Below are 22265 nucleotides of genomic sequence, written 5' to 3' on the forward strand. Positions count from 1 at the left end.
TCAAAGATTGCAATCCTGAGAAATGGAAAGATTGAGTTACCATTATCCAAGTTAGAAAAGAATGGTGAAGGAATAGGTTTGTGTGGTAATAGCAGGACTTTGGTTTATGTTTGCTTTTATTGGAGCACTAGGTTGCTAACAATCTATGATTATTTTATTCTAGTTTCAAAAATTGAGATGATTCCAAGCTATGCTTAGTTTTTTCCTAATACTTTTATATTTCTGATTCATTCTTACTCAGAAGTTGTAATTATTTTTGACCTCAAATCAACTTAGAGTTATTCACTCTTTGGTGGGTTCTCGATTACAATTTTTATCTCCTTAAATCCATAAAGCTTTCAAAATTTGTGCACAGATTAACCACTCAGCTGCTATGAAGCTTATTATCACCCCTAAGGGAAATGCAAATCTAAATACTTGGCTTACTTCTGTGATTTTTTTTTCCCCTTTGGTTTTCAGCCACGTGATTTTTCACTATTTTTAGCTCTCCAATGCACAGATTTTTTTTTTTTTCAATTTATCTAGTTGTTTTCAGTGGAAAGTTTAATTACATTTAAAATACACGTTTATTATACATTTACTGTCTTAATGGCCTGGCAAAAAAAAGCCTCTATTCTTTAGCTTCTTCATCTGTAATGCATATGTAACTATATCTAACTAGCAAGATTATTATAACTATTAAATTACATCATGTATATGGATCCTCTTCCTGAGAGATCAAGAAGCAATTATCATTTTTATTGTTGGTTATCAGGTTTTGTGCAGGTCTCAGTCTATTCATAGTAAAGCTCTCAGCTAGAAATGCCTGGAGGGCACTCACCTAGGCCCCAGGGGGCTTCCCACAGAAGGCCTCCCTTGCTTAAAACAGTGTTACAACTGGACCAGCACTTTTGGTTCTTACTGTGATTGCAAGATGCCCCTCAACAATAATCATCAGGAAACGTTGAAAAAGCGTGGATTTCGTACTTACAAGATGGGGAAATGACAGCTGGGGTCACAGAGAGGTCACAGATAAGAGAGAGGGAGAAAAAGGGAGAGCGAAGTGGCTGGGGTTCCGCTTTCATCAGGGTTGAGGGTGAGGGCCTAGGGTTTAGCAGGCTCACTATTTCTTGGTGAATTTAAAACATTAGAGGAGGGTTTTAAAGCACGGGAAGAGAAAACAAACAAGTAACGCAAATGGTCAGTTATGAGATCAAGTAAGGTCTCTGAAACAAAGGAGTCTCTTCTCTAGCTGTGTGGCTGGCCCTGTGTTTATCCCAGATAGTGTTTGAAGTGGCTTCTTCTTTGAAATGGATGCCTCAGCAATCAAAGCTTAAGTCAGGCACTTGCATTACAAAAAGGAAAACAAGCAAACAAACAAAAACCCAACCAACCATGTTAGGGTTTACATTACACCCCATCAAACTAAGGTAGAAATGAGATCATTTTATAAAATAATAATCATATTTCACAGGCATGTTACTCACAGTGGCAAGAATCAAATCCTAGTACCCCGAAGATTTTTACTTTTTAGTTATTTCTCTGAGTCTCTGGAGATATTCTAGAATAGCCCTTTTATAATCCTCTACTTTGGCCTCCTTTTAAAGTAATTCCTATTACACAGTCAAATGGAAGCCTGCTTTACCACACATGCCTTAGGGCCAACAATGGTTCCTTTTCCAAGGCAGTATGTTTTCCTGTGAAATGCTCAAAACTTCACCTATCCCCAGATATCCCAGTTTCTTTCTCTTTAGTTCACCTAAAGAGGCTGAAGCAATAAAAAAATAAAAATAAATAAATAAATAAAAAATAAAAAGTGAGAAGAATGCTCATCTATTCCATTCTGTGTTTTATTTTTCAGACTAGACATATCAATTGCTGGTATTCCTACAAAAATTTTCAAATAGTAATAACTGTGATTTTTTTCCTCCCACAAGGAATTGTAACCCTACAGTTGGACTGGCTTATGGAGCTATAGAATACATGGTAAAACTGTCATTTCTCCATCATAGCCTGGACCTTCTCTGACTCAGGAGTCAGGACACTGTCTTATTCCCTACAGGTCACCCTTCCCTCTATGCAAATCAACTTATGAAAATGGGTTCATGGAGATTTGTGGCCCCTGGTGTCAAGACTTTTCTCACATTTTGTTTCCCAGCTACATAATTTTCTCTCAATTTTAAGATTCATTTATCAGAGGTAAATAGCTACTGACAATTATATTAAACTAGAGGCCCGAGCACAAATTTGTGCACCAGTGGGGTCCCTCAGCCTGGCCTGCAGGATTGGGCCGAAACCAGCTCTCCTACATCCCCTGAGGGGTCCCAGATTGTGAGAGGGTGCAGGCCAGGCTGAGGGACCCCATTGGTACACAATCAGGGCCGGGGAGGGATGCGGGGGGTTGGCCAGACAGAGAGGGACCAAGGGAGGGCTCCAGGGTGTGTCTGGCCTGTCTTGCTCAGTTCCAATTGGCTGGACCCCAGCAGCAAGCTAACCTACTGGTCAGAGAGTTTTCCCCCTGGTGGTCAGTGCACGTCATAGTGAGTGGTTGAGGAGCCTTAGCATATCATTAGCATATTACACTTTGATTGCTTGAATGGTGGACTGGATGACCGGACACTTAGCATATTCGGCTTTTATTATATAGGATTTACCATAAAAGCATCTATATTTAGAGGTTATTTCAGTCCTCCAAAAGTAGATTTATTTTACCTCTTTGTCACATTGATGAGGAAGGGAGAGAAGTGAGAAGGGACTTACCTTTTTTGATGAATTGTGATATTTGATTTCAATGCTTCAGAAAATAGGTTTTTGCTAACCTCTCAGTAACTGAAATCTCTGAACTTTCATGTAGCTTGTCTTTATTAAAAAAAGTATGTAAAATACTTAAATGAAAACAAAATTCATTGATGGGAATGTGTTTAAGCCCACACACAGTTTCAAAAAAAAAAGTTAATAGTAAATTCATACTTGATACAGCATATAAAAGAAGAGCCAAGTGTGGGAGGCAGGCAAATTATCACAGATTTTGAGATTCTCATAAATAAAAGACTTTTTAAACATTCAGATCTGCTTTTTTCAAAAGTAACTTGCTATAAATATGATGAGTTTTGTTAAAACTAAAAGGTTTAGATAAAAAATGGACTTGATGGCAAAGTTTCTTATCCAAAATCCATTCTAAATTATCTTACTTTTTTTTTTTTCCCAACTGCCTCCTCCTACTCTGAATTTTAACAACTTAACACACAATACAGTATACAGATGATGTGTTGTGGAATCATTATCTGAAACCTATATAACATTGTTAACCAGTATTACCCCAATAAATTCAATAAAGTAAAAAAACAAAACACAACACAACATAAAATGAAGTGTTTGAATATGTATGTACAGATGATGTGGACTACTTAAAAATTTAAAAAAGATTCCAGATTGGTCATATATAGAGCTTCACATTATGTATGACTTACTATGAGTTCTCTTAAATCACTATGGTTCTCTGAAGACTGTCTAGCAATGATCACTTGGTGCAAATCTCAGATAAATATGGTAATAGGAAGAAAGCTGTAGGAGAAATATACCAGAGCAAGGATTGTAGGTGATGGAAAGTTTTTCCATATGCACATCCTCTACCCCTTTCAGAAAAAGAAGGGATAGACTTTGTAGAAATGCCGATTAATTACTCAGTGTTGTTTTGCTGACAATAAGTCATTTTTGTGTCAAAATTGTGAATCTTCAGAAATAAAGTCAATTGTCCAGAAGCAGCTGGATGGCTCTGTGTGATTGAAGGGAACATAACTAGTAAAGACTCTTGGAATAGTTTTCTGCTCAGAATTTTCTCATTTTTGATAGGCATTGTTCTGCAGAGCTTGGTGGTGAATCCATCTTACAAAACATGAAGATTTTGCTCACAGCGATAGAAAGAAGGGAGCTGGCCAATCATTATCTTCACGGTAATCTCACTGCCCAGCTCCAGTTCATGGATACTTCCCAAGGATTCCCTGTAGACCCCAGATGAGTCTAGACAGAGACATCTATCAAACTGTGAACACTAAAGGTTCAGACTGTGTTCTTAACACAGTGCTTTGCATGGAATAAATTATATGAGAACTCAAAATGCATTGTGTTTTTTTTTAAACTTTAATTTATATAAACCTTGTTTTTATATTATTGATACTATTAAAGATTTCCCTATTTCCCCCTGCCTTTGCCCACCTCCACCCAGCCTCTACCCCCCTTCCCTCTGGCCCTCACCACACTATTGTCTGTGTGTATGGGTTATTCATATCTGTTCTTTGGCTAATCTCTTCACCTTAATTTATTGTTTCAACATTTAACAGATATTTAAATGCATTTTGGTGTGATAAAGGATACTTTTATCTAATGAAAGCACTATGATTTTATTTTTAGTGAACGATTCTCAGTTCACAAAAGGCTTATACAAGTTTGTGTATTGTATTTTAAAACTAAATCTACCTATCTTCATTCCATTGCAGTCCAATGTGTATTTCATGTGTTCTTTCAACTCAATGGTCAAGTTATACTTGTAATTTTATTAATTTTAAGTACCATGTCAAAAGAACCATAATTTCTTGTTTAATATAAATTTATAATAATTTTTATTTTAGTGTTAAAATAAAAAGTAATACTATATTTTACTATAAAATATATAACATTTATTATATAAAGTACATCATTTTAATAGATTTTGTGGTGTGAGAAGAAATAGCTTGCTTTTCTAAGATTATTTACTGTTGATATATTATCCTTGACTATGGTGGTGATAAGAAGGGTTGCGTTTTCTTTCCATCAGCTTATTTTAATTACTAGTTGTGTAAACAATGAAAATTTTTATTTTTAGTAGGAAACTATTTCATAAGCATTAAGAGGTTTTATAACCTTTAAAAATTATTTAATATTTATTTAACCTTTAAGAAGATTAAATACATATCATATATATGTTTATATATATTATCCCTTCTTTTTCAAACTATTACAGCCATGATTTCAGACTCTTTGGAAGCAATAATAACAGTTGTTAAATGAATGAGCTTCTACTTATAAGATTCTACTCTCCTATAAAATTAATTTTTATATGTTCCCATTGCTGGTGAATCAGTGTCATGATCTTTGCATAATATATTTGGAAACATAATTTTGGCACTAAAAGCATATTTTAAATGGAATTTTAAAAGTACTGATGTTAAACTCATAAATATAGAGACTAATGGTTGCCAGAGGTGAGGGGAGTTGAGGGGTTGGGTAGAAAAGGTGAAGGGATTAGGAAGTACAACTTGGCAGCTACAAAATAATAATTGGGATGTAAAGTACAGCATAGGGAAGTTAGTCAATAATACTGTAGTAACTATGTATGTTGTCAGGTGAGTTCTAGATTTATCAGGGGATCACTTCATAAATTACATAAACATCTAACCACTATGTGCTATACACCTGAAACTTACATAATATTGAATGTCAACTGTAATTAAATTATTAAAAACTTTTAAATAGAACCAATTTCAAATCAAATTTCAGGAGGGCATGATTATTGTAATAGCTCAATTATTGTTTTTTGAATATGTCAAAAGAAATGAAGACTAAAAAGATTAATAACAATAAATTATTAACCTTAAAAGAATCAAGAATTCTTTAATCTTACTGAAACAACAATAATCTTGTTTTTGTTATATAATTAATTATTCAAATAATTTGAGATGTTAGAGCAAACAAATCGTGCTTGGTAATAGGGTTCATTATGGGGAAACCCAAAGGTAAACTTGTATCCTTTGTTTTAAAAGCAAATATTTACACTATTTATGAAAAATGATATTTAAGTCCTACAAAATAGCATTATGGGAGGTAGCTGATACCATGGAAGTAAATACAATTATCCAGAGAGAGAAAAGGGGCAACTCCAGGATGCCACTGAAGGTTGTGGGTCTTTATTTTTTAAACATTTTATTGATTTTTTCAGAGAAGAAGGGAGCGGGAGAGAGAGTTAGAAACATCGATGAGAAAGAAACATCAATCAGCTGCCTCCTGCACATCCCCTACTGGGGATGTGCCCGAAACCAAGCAAGGTATATGCCCTTGACCAGAATAGAACCTGAGACCCTTGAGTGGACCCAGGCCCATGCTCTGTCCACTTAGCCAAATCGGTTAGGGTGGTTGTGGGTCTTTAAAGCACAAATATAATAAAATGAATATAAAAAGAAGTCTAGGAAGACACTGTTTGAGTGGTGATGTCAGGAAAAACTGTGGACTTCTATAAATTCTGTCCTCCATAAAAGCAGTAAGAAAACTTTCCAAAAATGTGACAACCAACTTTTTTAGAGCTCTGGCAATTAATCAGAGACTTGTAAAAATCCATGAAATAGTTTAATCAAGAAAAACATCTGAATCTTGGTCAGGACAGTGGGAGTTGTTGCATTATAACTCGCCTTATGCTTGTCTCCGCTTCTCAGGCTTCAAGGGAGAATTGTAAACCAATAGCCAACAATCTCTATAAAAAAGCTATGAGAGGGGGCAGAATGAAGTTTGAACTCCTTTAAAGCCTCATTCTTGAAGGATTATTATTTCTGGAAGACCCCACTTTGTACAACTGCTTTTAATTTAGAGAGTACCCAGTGTGAAAAGTTTTTCCTGGGAATGTTTGTCAAAAAACATTTAAAGAGGCAGCTTTCTTTTTGACTTCATGGTTACTGGAGGGTATTAGTGGAGGCAAACAACAGACTAATTAAAAAGCTTTAAAAAAAAGAGCCATGGAATAATATGTCCTTAGAGGTTTGGAAAAGTTCCACATATTCCTGGGCATCTACAGGGTCACACACATGTGAGCATGCCGAGTGTCATAGGCTAAATTTCCAAAGTTTGTATGTTGAAGTCTTAACCTCGAATATCTTAGAATGTGACTTTTTTGGGAGATAGTTAAGGTAAAATGAGATCATATGGGTGATTTTTTTCCCCTCAATAAAAGCAAGAATTTTATTGCACACATGAATTTTTGTATTTTCTTATGCCTGAATCATTAAGGATACTTTTAGCTAACAAATGCAATCAGAAATCAAACTTGGGTACATGCAAAGTTTGAAAGCCTAATAATTTGTTGTTGTTTCCAGACTCAACAGAAAATAATATTACCTCTGACCTTTGGGCTAAAAACATATGAAACCTTATAAATACTAACTGTAAACCTAAAATACCTACCTGTCATTATGATCACATTCATTGTATAGTATGTGAAGCTTTCCTTTTTGTTTTCAGAAGTATTTTTGCTTAGCATATTAATTTTATATTTGTAGGAAACAATTGTTAGGAAGATTTTTTTTTTTTTTTTTTTGTAAAATCTATAGTGTTTTTTTTTTCTTCTTATTTTTAGTTTGGTTGCAACAAAGGAAACAGATAGTGCAAGATCTAGAAGTGCTCCAATGTCACCTTCTGACTTCCTGGATAAATTAATGGGGAGGACATCAGGGTATGATGCAAGAATCAGACCCAACTTTAAAGGTAATTGTTCTGCTTTCTACTATATAGTAAATGTGTTTTATTTATTTAAAAATTTTTTAAAATATATTTTTTTATTGATTTCAGAGAAGAAGGGAGAGAGAGAGATAGAAACATCGATGATGAGAGAGAATCATTGATCGGCATATCCCTTACTGATCCAGCCCTCAACACGGGCATATGCCCTGACCGGAATTGAACCAGTGACCTTTTAGTTCCTCTTAGTTCCTGGGACGATGCTCAACCACTAAGCCACACCTGGCTGGGCATGAAATGTATTTTAAATGTGATTAAACAAGATACATTTAAAAATTGATTCCACCCAAAATTCTGAAAACATAAAATATTCTCACTAACTACAATGGAATAGTCTCACTAACTGGAATAGAAGCTTCCTTGGAGCTGACGATAAACCTCCCGTATTTTATATCTTCCACAGCAGGATTTTCTATATTGGGGAGAATCGTATCGTTGTTGAATTTATGTACTGGGGAAGGGTCTGAATAACTAAAGCCACTGATAACATTTAAAAAATTATTCTACATACCAGATGTTTTACCTAAATTTATAGGAAAGAATTTTAAGGGGTATCATATTCAAATAAAAATGAGAAATTTCAGCATTATGAGGATATTTTACAAAAGCAGTATCCTCCTATGCAAATTTGTCTTTAATAATATTACTGCTTATGCTGGCATTGTGTCATTCTCCAAAACAATTCTCTCTCTCTTTCCAAAAACAATCTGATTTCTTCTATCATCTGTCTCAACACTCTCCCACTCATACCCTTCGCTCTTATTTGTTTCCTCTAGATTTAAGGAGAATTGTTTAGATTTGTCCTCTAAATCACTCTTGGACATGACATAGTGTCCTCTGTATTCTTTGGGAACATTTAGGAGCATTTTAATTCTGTAATTGTATTATGGTCTCTTCACAGTCCTCTTTATCCTAAACCATTTCCTTGAATGTGAAGTCATGGAGGTGGTGTCACAGGTTGCTAGGCGGATACTATTTTGTATGCCTTGTTGTTTGTTTTATTTATGAAAGTAGTGAAAACCATGTACCTGAACTTGACAAACATTAAATTGTCTAAAGATATTAGTGATGAAAAGCAGCAACTCCTTGCCTCGACAATCCTTATGAACAGATCTACTTCTTTGAAGTAAACACTCCAAAAGTAAAATTGGTTGATTTCTGGTGAAATATGTTTGATTGCTTTCTGGGAGTTTTACAAACAAGGCATTATGAGATGCCTTTGCACTAACTAGAATTGCTAATTTAATGTCTTACATTCCACCTTTTCTGTTCCCCCTTTCTGCACAATCATCTCTTTTCTTCCTGCAGGGACAATTATGTTAATTCATCTTAGCTCTCTTTAAGCCCCTAGTTTTATTATAGAGCATTTAAGAAAAACACTGTATAGTTCAAGGAAGGATTGAGTTGATGTGCCTGGGTGCTAACACAGGTTTAGTCTCTTTCACTCTCACTCACTCTCTCTCTCTTACCTCTATTCTCTCTCTCTCTCTCTCTCTCTCTCTCTCTGTGTCTCTCTCTCTCTCTCTCTGTGTGTGTGTGTGTGTGTGTGTGTGTGTGTGTGTGTGTGTGTGTGTGTGTAGGGAGGGGGTTTTCTGCTACTTCTCTCTCTGGAAAGGAAAATCTGACAGAGACATCATTGCCCTGGCCAGTGCGCTGCTCTCAGTGAGTGCTGAGTGCTGATGAGTCTTTGGTCTGAGCTCCTCCAGATGCCAAAACAGAGAAGGCTTTACTTTTGAGTATTGTCATGGAGCCTGTTTTCCCCAATCAAAAAAGTTATTTACCCTCCTTTTTTTTGAACTTCTTACAAACAGAAGATGACTAAGTTCTGAGGATCTAATGCACAGCACTGTGACTACACTTAATAACACTGCATTATATACTTGCAAGTTGCTAAAAGAGGAGATTAAATGTTCTCACTACAAAAAAAGAAGTAATTATGTGCTGTGATGGAACTGTTTGCTAATGCTATGATGTAATCATACTGTGATATGAAAGTGAATCAAATCAACACATTGTGTACCTTAAAGTTGCACAATGTTATATGTCAATTATCTCTATATATATATATAAAAGCCTAAGTGAACGTTACGACCAAACCACCGGAACGACCGGTCGACCAGTCACTATGATGTGCACTGACCACCAGGGAGCAGATGCTCAACACAGGAGCAGCCCACTGGTCGTCAGTACACTCCCATAACCAAACCCCCGTGGCTGACCAACCTCCTGTGGTCCCTCCCCCCGGCCAGCCTTGATCGGCCCCAATCAGAACTGGGCAAGATGGCCCTGATTGGCCCAATCATCGGCCAGGCTGAGGGACCCCACCCGTGCATGAATTCGTGCACCACGCCTCTAGTATCTCAATAAAGTTAGAAAAAGAAGACAAAAAGTGAGCACTCATTAACATAACCATACTATTCCCAATTACCTTAATAAACTATGTTTGTAAAACTAAAACCAAAAAGTTATTTCCATTCTTTCAAAAATGCTATAGGGCTAAACCTTAGGCCTACCCCTGCCCTACAGGAATATGGATGGGAGTAGGGGAGCTTGCTGAGACAGGTGCCTGTGATTTCTTTCTACAGGCCCTTCCAGCTCCTCACCTCCTTTCCTATAGATGACCTTAAGCTTTGTGCCTCCCTGAGTCATTCTTTTTATTATTAAATTTATTGGTGTGATAGTGGTTAATAAAATTATATAGGTTTCAAGTATACAATTCTATGATACATTATCTGTATATTGCATTGTGTGCCCACCACCTGAAGTCAGTCTTCTTCTGTCACCATATACTTGTCCCCTTTACCCTTTACTACTCCCCTCCCCCTTCCCTTTGGTAACCACTGTACTACTGTCTGTGTCTATGAGTCTCTGTTTGTTGATTTGCCTTGTTTGTTCACTTGTTGCTTTCAGTTATATCCCACATATAAGTGAAATCATGTTTCTTGACTTTTTTTGTCTGCCTATTTCCACCTAAAACAATTTGAAAATATTTATTCACAAAGATATGCACCTCTATGTTCACTGCAGCATTATTAATAGAAGCAACCTAAGTGTTTGTCAATATATCAGATAGAGGAGATGTGGCACATATAGACAATGGAGTACTATACAGCCATAAGAAAAGATGAAATACTGCCATTTGTGACAACATGAATGGATGTTGAGAATATCATGCTAAGTGAAATAAGTCAGACAAAAAAAAAAAAAAAATCAAGATCCCTGGGTCATTCTTAGCACATTAGCTCCCTTTTCCATGTAGTCCTAACCTACATTTATTTCAGGCTTTGCTCTGTTTTCTTCTTCCTTTTATATTTTGTCATTAAGCTGAAGATAAATTTCCTCCCGTTCTTTTTGGTACTAGATGTTTGTTTCATTTTTATTTGGTAATAAAATTTTTATGTCTTCAGAGAGAAAGAAAACTGTTTAATCACCCTCTTGAAATAGAAGCGTCCAGGAGTCATTTGGTATTAGAAGTCTATAAAAGTACGTCTATAGATGATAAAATGTTATTTCACTAGACTACTTTACCAGCTTTTTCTGGATTTTACTTCTTTCCTTTGGCCCTCTTGTTTGGGCCCTCAGTTGATCTTTGATAACCCTTGAGTCTAATTTGGATCCAGGCAGAAAGTACTCAGCCGGCAATTACCTGATTATGTCTTCCTCCAAACACTGACTGCATTTTTTCATTCTATCTCCAATGGCCTTTATCTAGAAATAACATTGTTTGCCTTCCAGTGTCTTTGTGGTTTATGTCTTTTCATCTGTAATAGTTCTCTATATTAATCCCTTTCTCCCACATCACAAATTCTGTTTTTCAACAGTCATTTCTGCTACAACGCATTCTATCCACAGAATGGCATGTATACCAGTACTCATTTCCTGCTTGTATTTTTTTTCAGTGAGTGTTAGCATTTTAACTATTTATATCTACACAGACACGGTTATTCTTGAATACAATTCACAATGATTTTTAAGGGCATGTCTCCTACTTGCATTTTTACATAATATATGGTCCTTTCATCAAGAAGAATCTCTTTAGTAATAAGCCTTTCTAAAATTGTAGATGTTCACCTGGAATATTCACAGATTTAGATCCTGCTTTCTATATTTTTAGGTTTTCTTTGATTTTATTTTTTAATGTATACTTTCTGTAGTAGTTATGTGGTTTGTTTGTATTTTTATTTTCATTTCTAAACACTCTCAAACTAACAGAAGATTTGCAAGTATAGCACTTAGCTATTTCCCCCAAACTCCTTGAAAGTAAGTTGTTGACCTGGTGCCCCAATACTTGGGTGAATCATATGAATGAGAACATTCTCCTAAATAACCACCATCTAACCACTGAAAGAAGCAAATTAACATGGATGTATTGTTACCACCTAATTTGTGGACCCCACTCAAATTTTATCAATTCTTTGAATAATGGCTTCATTACTAATTGGTCAGATTTAGAATAAATCTTGCATTTTATTCATCATTTATCACATTGTCTCCTTTAATCTGAACCAGAAGATTATTCTTTCTATGACTGTCATGATCTAGGCACTTAAAAAAAGTTATCCCTTTACTTAACAGAATGAACCTCAGTTTGCATTGGTCTAATGTTTCCTCATGATTCGGTTTAGGTAATACATCTTGTCAGATATATCACAGAAAAGATGCTATGTTCTTATCAGATGGTGGATCATCTTAATTTTTACTATAACTGGTGGTATTTACTTAGATTAATTGGTTAGGTTGATGCTTGCCAGGTTATATCTTTATACATATACATATATGCATAAATACACACATATACATACACACAAACACATATATGCTTATTCATATATGTTAATTTACATCTAAATAATTACTTCTTAATTTTTAAAATATATTTTTATTGATTTCAGAGAGGAAAGGAGAGGGAGAGAGAGATAGAAACATCAATGATGAGAATCATTGATCAGCTGCCTCCTGCACACCCCCTACTGGGGATTGAGCCCACAACCCAGGCATGTGCCCTTGACCAGAATTGAACCTGGGACCCTTCAGTCTGCAGACCGACTCTCTATCCACAGAACCAAACCGTCAAGGTTACTTCCCTATCTACTGAAAAACCATAAGTTCACATTGATATTTCTAATCCTATGAGTCTATTCTAGTTTCTGAGTTTCCATATTTTAACTTCCTCATAGTAAGAAACTTGGCTCCAATTCTCCTTCATATAATCCTGATATTGATCAATATGTAATGAATCTCTCTTGTCTGCTGCCACTCCCTCTCCTACACAAGAGCCCTAGGGTCCTGTTCAGTCTGACTCTCCAGGCCTGGGTGTCCCAATGTGGACACTGTCTTTACTCTTCTCTGGTTCTAATTCTGGTTCTAACCTTTAGAACTCTAGTTTATAATTATATTAGAACCTTTAGAACTCTAGTTTATAATTTATAACTCAAATTAGTTTATAATTTGTATTTAAAGTAATGAAATATGCGTTTGTCAATTAAAAAATACAATGTCTCTCTTTGTGACATGACTACATAAAATATATACATATTCAAAATAAAAACAACTCATTAAACATAATATTTGAGAGTTCATCTTTTATTGTATTCTTTGTCTTTAAAAAGGGTGAGGCTTTAATACAACATTATGTAAAAATTTACTTAGAGTCATTTTAATAAACACTTGGGCTCTTGTTTTTCCCTTTGTTTCCTCTAGGTCTGCCCAGTGAACAATTTCCCCAATGTGAATAGAAATAATGTAATTGTCTAGGCTTTGCATTGGACTTTGCCATTTCGCCTTTATCCACCTCTGAACTTAAAAGCCATGTTCTATTTCTTTAAGAAACATCTAAAAGAAAACATGCTGCTAAAAACATCTGCAACTAGTGTCATTTGCTTTTCAGGCCAACGATGGCTAATGTAATGAACAATTTAAAAGCACAATTTGCCATATGGATGGTATAGCAGTTATTTGCTCTGTTGCTAAACATAGCAGTGTGTTAGATGAATATAACAGCTTTCGCACTGGCATGGAGAAGAAGCAGATTGGCCAAGGACTGCTGAAACAGGTGCTCTCTGTAGTGATAACAGAAGATTTACAGTCTTCTCAGACTTTCATTCTCTACATAATATTTGAGTTATACATATAAATAGTTAGGGTAGAAAGACTGCCCCATCATTGCTACCCTAAACTGACACAGACCAGAGCTTCCAGTGTAGAATATAGTGCTTTATAAACATGATAGTACTACATCCATTTCATTCCCTATAATACCTCTCCACTGTCACCGTTCTTGATAACATCCATTCCATTTCCAATCTGTACTATTACAATGAATTTCTAACTATTGTCTCTGTTCCTAAGCTTTTGCTATCCATTCAACCATTCGCCATGTTGTCTTGGTTCACCACATTCTCATGATCAAGAATCTGTAATGGCTCCCTCATGTACATTAAGAAAATATCAAATACTTTGGTGTAACATTGAAAAGGTCCCATGACCTGGGTCAAAGCTATTTTAAGAACAAAGGTTTTTATTTCCAAACTAGTGGCCTGGTGCATGAATTCATGCATGGGGGGAGGTGTCCCTCAGCCCAGCCTGAACCCTCTCCAATTGGGGACCCCCTGAACCCTCTCCAATTGGGGACTCCCTGGGCCTAAACCGGCAGTCGGACATCCCTCTCGCAATCTGGGACCATTAGCTTCTAACCGCTCACCTGCCTGCCAGCCTGAATGCCCCTAACTGCCTCTGCCTGCCTGCCTGATTGTCCCTAACTTCTCTGTCTGCCTTCCTGATTGCCCCTAACCTCTCTGCCTGCCTGCCTAATCACCCCAAACTGCCTCTGCCTGCCTGATCACCCCTAACTACCCTCCCCTGCTGGTCTGATCTTGCCCCCAATTGCCCTCCACTTCAGGCCTGATTGCCCTTAATACCCTGCCAGCCTGATTGCCCCTAACCCCCTGCCAGCCTGATCTTGCCCCCAACTGCCTCTGCCTCGGCCCCTACCACCATGGCTTTGTCCAGAAGGAAGTTGGACGTCTGGAAGATGGCCAGTTGACCCTGTCTAATTAGCATATTACCCTTTTATTAGTATAGGTAGATTATATAGGATAGGATTGCTTAAATTGGAGGGGGGGGGAGCATTTTTCAGCAGGAGGAGATGCTCTTGGCAGACAAAAAATACCTAATCCCTATATCTGGACTGATAGCCAGCCATATACACTATACTGCCAAACCAGTCATTAAAAAATTGAACTACTTTCTTACACCTTACACCAAACAGCTGTTGCCCTTAAAACCCCTCCTCAGCCCCCACCTTAGGTACTGCCTTCACAGTTCATCCATATTTGGTTCTGATTGGTCAGTTTCTATGCCAATAAGCATCTCTGGGCCTATCTCCGGGTCTGATGAGAGAGGCCGGGCTGATCAGCCGCCACTCCAGGCTGCTGGCCAGCAGGCTGAACCGCTGACCTCTGAGAGAGAGAGAGAGAGAGAGAGAGAGAGAGAGAGAGAGAGGCAAGGGCTGATCAGCAGCTGCCATGGAGGCTGCAGATCAGACCCTGCTTCTCTCTCTGGCACTTGCCAGCAGCTGCACCTCTCTCTCTCTGGGCCTCACCAGCAACAAGCCCTAGTCCATATGCTTCAGTCCATATGCCTCAGGATAGAGGGTCAGCCCTCAGACTGAAGGGTCCCAGGTTCATTTCTGGTCAAGGGCAAGTACCTTGGTTGCAGACTCAATCTACCCCTGGTCCCAGTCAGGGCATGTGCAGGAGGCAACCAATAGTTTCTTATTGATATTCCTCTCTCTTTGTCTCTCCCCCTCCCTTCCACTCTCTCTAAAAATCAGTGGAAAACTATCTTCGGGTGAGAATTAACAATAACAACAAAAAAGCAACAAAAACACTGGCAAAACTGTCATAATTAACCTTTAGAACTCTAAAAATTAACCAATAGCCTGCAACACTATGAGGATGCTAATGAAAGAAAAACTGATGAGTTTCTCCTTAGGACAAAGGGCATTTAAATATGGCCCCGCTCCCCAGTAGCCTTGAAAACCAGCCACATCTCCACCATAGAAGCTGTGAAATCCAGCAGCCTAGCAGCTCTTATAGGGCAGACTGGATTTGGAACTCCACAGGAAGTCCATCCCCAGAACTATGTTCGTGTTGGACCTGTCTTGCTCTTTCTCAAGAGTCCCATTCAGAGGGCTTGTCGTTATTTTATTTTACCTGAGAACTCCCTCAGTGGGAAAATTCTATCACCAGAGCACTTGTGGAAAACGATCATAGGAAATCACCAGTTGGGCAAACAAGAGCTGAACAAAAATTTTAGAAGATTTTGGGAATGAGATGCCCATAGGCGGCTTTGAAAAGTTCTGATATGTTCTTGTGGATCTAGAGGTTACACACATGTGTAGGGCTGGATGTGTTTCCAGAAAAGTTCTGAGAGGACCCCAGTCTCTCACTTCTGGCTGCCCTGAGATCCTGTGCAAGCAGGAAGTGAAGGGTAAAGCATGAACATCAAAGACATGCCTCCAAACAAACACAAAGTCCCTTGGCAAAGGGTGGGAGACTTACTAGTATTCATTGAGGAAATCTCTGATGAATAATTTGTTGACCAGTAAACTCACGGAGCAGTAAACTCATGGGCTGTACATTCTAGGGGAATACAGACTTTACAGTATTAGTCCAGGTAAGTCATTAAACAAGAAACAACAATAAGAAACACCAGCCCTGGCTGGTGTGGCTCAGTTGGTTGGGTGTCCTCCATTCATGGAAAGGTTGCTAGTTCGATTCTGGTCAGGGCACAGCCCCCGGTAGGGTGCCTTCAGAAGGCAACTGATTAATGTTTTGATGTTTTGCTCTCACATTGATGTTTCTCTCTCTCCCTCTCTCTCTAAAAATCAATTTTAAAAATATTTTATAAAAAAGTAAAAGAAACACCAGCAATGACAAAACACTGTGGGGTGGAAGCAGAAGTTCTGGTTTCCAGAACTGACACATATTTTCTAAAGTACCCACATTTAAAAAAAAAAAAAATGTATGTGACAAGTCCTTTGGTTGATCTCTTATCCCCTCACCTCCACCCCCCTCAACACCCCCCTCCCGCCTTCCCTCATAGGATGCTTCTATGACTCTGGTTCTATTTTTGTTAATCAGTTTATGTTGTTTATTATAATCCACAAATGAGTGAGATCATGTGATATTTAGCATGCATATAAGCATAACCAATGGACACAGATGGGTGAGGGGGGAGGGTATGTGCGGGGGGGGGGGGGGCAGCCGGGGAGAGGTCAATGGGGGAAAAGGAGACTTATGTAATACTTTAAACAATAAATAATTTAAATAAAAAAGTATGTGACATGCAAAGAAACAGGAAAATATGGTCTATATATGTGGGAAAACATCAATAGAAACTCCTCTTTAGAGGCTCAGATGTTGGACTTACTAAATCTACTTACTAAATATACAGAGCCATTAGAGATATCTACATCATGGAAACAGACCAAAAGAGGTTAACAACTAACCATCATCAGTGTTCAAGGGAGAGCAGGAACTGTGATTTGCGATCCAGATTATTTCACAGAATGATTGCCTTCAATCTTAAGCATCTGTGTGTATACATATATTAAAAATATTCTTTTAAAAACTATTTATGAGAAGCATGAAATTATTTGAAAATATTTTGGATAAGTACCTAAATAGTCCTTATGTTGTAATCTCTTTTTTTCAGGTCCTCCAGTTAATGTCACATGCAACATATTCATAAACAGCTTTGGCTCTATTGCTGAGACAACCATGGTAGGCATGTTTCCTTTGTAACAACTTTCATACCAAAGTAAATGATAGTCACATTAATGGCAATTTTTCTACTAAGGTTATTTAATTTAAAGCCAAAATTAATATAATGAGATTTTAAAGGATAAAATTAATGGTGTAATTAAATTGTAATCAACTGCAAGTAAAAATGTTTCATTTAGAGATGGTATAGTGTAGAATAAATGTAAGTGAAAACAAGATTGGTTTTTCACACTTCAGGAATTAAATACCAAATCTCAAAATAAAAATAAAATTCTATCATGTGACTTATTTATTCCTTTCCAATGCTTTTTAATAACCAGTTATAAGCATAGGAGTAAACAATTTCATATTTAATTATTTTATATACTTATAAATGTGTTCATAATATTGTTTTAAGTATTCTATTTGATTACTTTTTCAAATAAGTATAGCATTAACTCAAACATCATAAATATTTTGCAAACTATACTGTATGCTTTAATTTAACTAAACTCGCTGAATAGAGACTTCATTACCATGTAATTGAGAACATTTTACATAATTATTAAAGTAAAAACTATATCATTATAGAACAGATTTATTCTGTTTAGAATTTTATAACTTTTTTTAGAGATCATGTATCTCTTCTTTGCCTTGTAGCTTTTACTGTGCACTTTAGCTAAAATAAAATGCAGACATAGGCACATGAATCACTGAATAGCTATAAAAGTGTCTAGCAGGCAACTTTTTAAAATTGAAAGTATGTATGGTGGTTCTTAAATTACCTAGAATTATACTCCATTTCTAAATTTAACAAGTGTAATTTGCATTAATTTTCAAAGTTGATTTTAGCGAAAATAGGATATGAAATACTTCAAGATTTATTAGCTTCCAAAACCATTAAGTAGAGAATTATGTTCATTTTCTATATCTCAGAATGATTTGATAGCGAATTTCTAAGGAAAAGTAATCTAATGTGCAAATTATTTTGTGGGGGGAGTGTGTGTGTGTGTGTGTGTGTGTGTGTGTATGTGTGTGTGTGTGTGTGCGTGCATAGAGGACCTCTCTCAACAGGAAGAGACTATTCAGGCACCATCTAAACAAATGGTCTTTTCAGCATGTATGTAATATATAGCCATTTAGCAGCATCTCTGTGGTCTATTCAAACATTAAAAGCATCAGTGGGAAAAAAACTGACTTCACATATTTGGGCATTATATAGAATTATTTTAACTATAGTATATAATTAACATTAATGTGAGTGTCTATGTGCAGACACAAAGACCATGCATGTATTGGCTTGTATAAGCACCATGTACTTCTGGTGCAGTTCTGACCCTAAAGTGACTATAGTTCTGTTTCAGACCTTGACATATTCTGGATTCTGGTTGAATAGCTGGCCAATTTATATCCTGCAATCGTACATAACCACCCCAAATCATAGTAAAGATAAAGGAATCTCTGCTGGCTCTTTTTGTATATATATATAGACTCTCCAAATTGTATTTCTAGCCCTGGCAACTTTCTCATTTTAATTGCTATTATATACAGTGTACAATCCTGAAAACCTGGAAAATATGTTTATGCTTTCTCTTTTGCAAGATCGTTTCCACAAAATACTTTTGACGGCGACAGTCAGAAAGGTTTACAGCCTTACTTATCCTTGTGGGGTGGAGGAAGGGACTTGGAAACAAGAGAAGACATAGTCAGAGTTCCATATTGAAATCTGAAAGATTGTCAGATTCATGAAGGTCTCTGCTCTTTAGGACAGATACATCAGTCTACCACTAAATGGTTATAACCACTAAGTGATTATAACAGACAATCTATAGATGACTACACCAGCTAAATTTCTTACCTTTAATCATTTTAGACAGATTTCCTTTATAGAACAGTATCATACATAAAGCTTGATACTGTTCTATACACTCTCACAGTGACTCAGTTTTATTTCTTCCCTTCTCTAGTGTAGAAATTCTCTCCAGTCTTACATATTCCATCATAATGGATTTCCTTTGAAATAATTTTTAGATTCTATTACTCTCCTTTTCAGAGTCACAAGCAGCATCAATGAACATTAATCAAACACTGCAGAGGTTAATTATCTATAATAATAAAAGCATAATATGCTAATTAGACTGGACATCCTTCCAGACATCCTTCCGACGACCTTCAGGATGAAGCTGGGGTTGCGAGGGGAGCCCGGGTCCTGGGTGCCTGCCGGCAGCCGGAGGGAGGGAAGCCCAAGTTCTGGGTGCCAGAGGAAAGTCGATGCCCGCAGCCGGGGGAAGGCCTGCTCTTGCATGAATTTCATGCATTGGGCCTCTAGTTATAAAATAAACTAAAAATTATAGAATTAAGATGTCCACCTTGGTATCTTTCTTTTTATTCTTCCAAACTGTTAAACATGTGACATGACTTCTATTCTCATAACCAGATTCAATCTTTGTAAAACATTTTAATAGTATCAGATAGATTAGCTATAATATGGTGTCCCTCTATATAGGAATAGGGAAAATTTGAACTTGTTATTTTATTTCTATCTTAAGAATCATAAAATATTTTGCTACCACTTGATCAAAACAATGTAATTTAATCATAGTTCCCACCATCACAGCTCTGCAAACTAAGTTTTATTTGCCATAATATTGCTTAATTTTTATAAAAGCACCAAAATATTTTTCAACATGCTCATTTCTTATGCAAATGTCTTTACTTTTTATAATACAAATAAATTAATTCATTTAAGATAACATATTAAAATTAAGAGGACAGAATTTCAAATTACCTATAATCATTAATGAATACCTTTATATATGAGAACTTATATCTCAAATAAAACTAAATAATTCTCCCAATTTACATATATTTGCCTAACAACATTCTTAAGTGTTTTTAATGTCTTTACTGACCAAATATATTAAACTTTCCTCTGATGATCTAGTCTCTATTATATTTCTCCCCATTTTAAAATCCAGCTTTAGTCCCATTTGAGGTAATTATTTGATTCTTGAGAAAGTTTCTCTAGTAGATATTTTTTATTCTAGCCATTTTCTAAAAACTAAGTAATTTTAAAAATTAAGAAATTCAAATTCGAACATATTTTGTATCTTTTTGCACCACATCTTTCAAATATTTATGTGCATTTTTAATAGTATAAACTCAAATTTCTTAACTGTTAAACTCATCCTTTCCCAACGTTTCTCTAACTTATTATAGTGCCAAGCATTCTCACTTGAGTACAGTTTTATTATTCTCGACATATGGTCATCAAATTTTTCTATAAATATTATGGAAATTCTAGACTTCCCTATTTCCCTCACATTTGAGTTGTATGTCATTATATATAATGTGATTCTCTAAGGCCTTGCTTAGCCTCCATTATTCCAAATTTACATTCTTCTTAAGCAGACAGTGATTTGACAACTATTGGAAACCATAGTTCTTAAAAAAATTAAATAAAGCTGATTTACTATCATTGGGGTCATTCTCTTTCCTGTTCTGCAACATGGCCTTGATGACAGAGGCGTGTCTATTTTTTCTTTTAAACCAGAAGAGACCAAAAGAGCTCAGGAGTGTTTTCATTGCTTCTATGAAGGGAAGCTTAAGATCTCCACATTAAGTGACACTTACTAGTAAGTGAAACACACTCCTGCAAACCTGTGATGAGTTGTGGATAAGGCTTATATGCCAGAATGAAAACATTTGTAAGTTGCATTTAAAAAAAAACCAACTCATATATGTGTGTGTAGTAGTTTGGGTGTGTATACTGTATATAGCAGTATTTAAAAATGGATAAATTGGCTGAATCTTCTATCTTCAGAAAACAGATGGCTCTCCATCTTGTTACAAATAAGAGTTAGAGAATTGCTCTGCTATGTGCCTTAAGTCAATATTTACTCATTGCACCATTACTTTTCACCAGTTCCCTTAGAATAAAGTACTTTTCTAAAATAGAAACAAAATATTCCCTTAGAATAAAGTACTTTTCTAAAATAGAAACATCAAATAATGTCTTATTTTTAAACTCTTTGGTATAAGAGTTTTTTAGGTGCCTGTGTAGAGCAATGTATGGTGGGGTTGGGTGAGAGTATCTGAGGGTCTGTTTGAGCTCATAGAATTGTTCAAACTCTACAATGTTTCAATTCTCCACACAAATGATAGGTGCATATATGATTATGACAAGCTTTTTTAAATGCTACTTTATTTGGTTGTGTTAGGATAACATTTAACTCCTTGTACTGATTTATCAAATAGACTCCACTGACATTCTATAATTTTAATCCAATTCACCTTTAAGTTCTATCTTTAAAAAAATACTTTGTTTAAATCCATGGGCATTTATTTAACTTTTTTTGTTTAATTATAGGCTCCATAGGGCAGCAATCCACGCTGATATGTTCATCACTAAACATTAACAACTAGGAGAATTCTCAGAACAAAGTTGCTCTTATATATAGTATATTGTGGAATACACAAACACACACATACATATTCTGGCTAACAAAGAGTATTTTTCCAAAAAGAGAACTCTGTTATTGTGTCCTTGACACAAGTGGATAAACTCTGTTTTTCCTACTTTGTCATATGGTCTGTTTTTGCAGTTCTGAGTCCTGGTCACTGTCTTAAATTGGTGCTATAATCTCTAAAATATGAGCTAAGTATCTAATTGTACAATCTTATTAGTATTGCTAATATTACACAGATCAGTGGTCGGCAAACTGCGGCTCGAGAGCCACATGTGGCACTTTGTCCCCTTGAGTTTTTAGCAAAGGCTAGCTTAGGAGTACCCTAATTAAGTTAATAACAATGTACCTACCTATATAGTTTAAGTTTAAAAAATTTGGCTCTCTAAAGAAATTTCAATCGTTGTACTGTTATTTGGCTCTGTTGACTAATGAGTTTGCCGACCACTGACCCAGATGAACTTGGCTTTTTAATTCAAATCTTCACATGTAATTTTATAATCTTTTCTCAAAAACT

General features: G+C 36.2%; 1 protein-coding gene across 2 annotated transcripts in view; it reads left to right on the forward strand.

The window, feature by feature from the left end:
- GLRA3 (glycine receptor alpha 3) overlaps positions 1 to 22265 on the forward strand; it is a 133597-nt gene that overhangs the window by 22965 nt on the left and 88367 nt on the right. For both annotated transcript variants that reach the window (XM_008155249.3, XM_008155250.3), the window contains exons 2-3: positions 7358 to 7485; positions 17236 to 17303. In XM_008155249.3, the coding sequence (XP_008153471.1) occupies positions 7358 to 7485; positions 17236 to 17303 (196 nt within the window). The remainder of the gene's footprint in view (positions 1 to 7357; positions 7486 to 17235; positions 17304 to 22265) is intronic.

This window comes from Eptesicus fuscus, chromosome 6, assembly GCF_027574615.1.
Source record: "Eptesicus fuscus isolate TK198812 chromosome 6, DD_ASM_mEF_20220401, whole genome shotgun sequence".
In the NCBI taxonomy this organism is placed as follows: domain Eukaryota; kingdom Metazoa; phylum Chordata; class Mammalia; order Chiroptera; family Vespertilionidae; genus Eptesicus; species Eptesicus fuscus.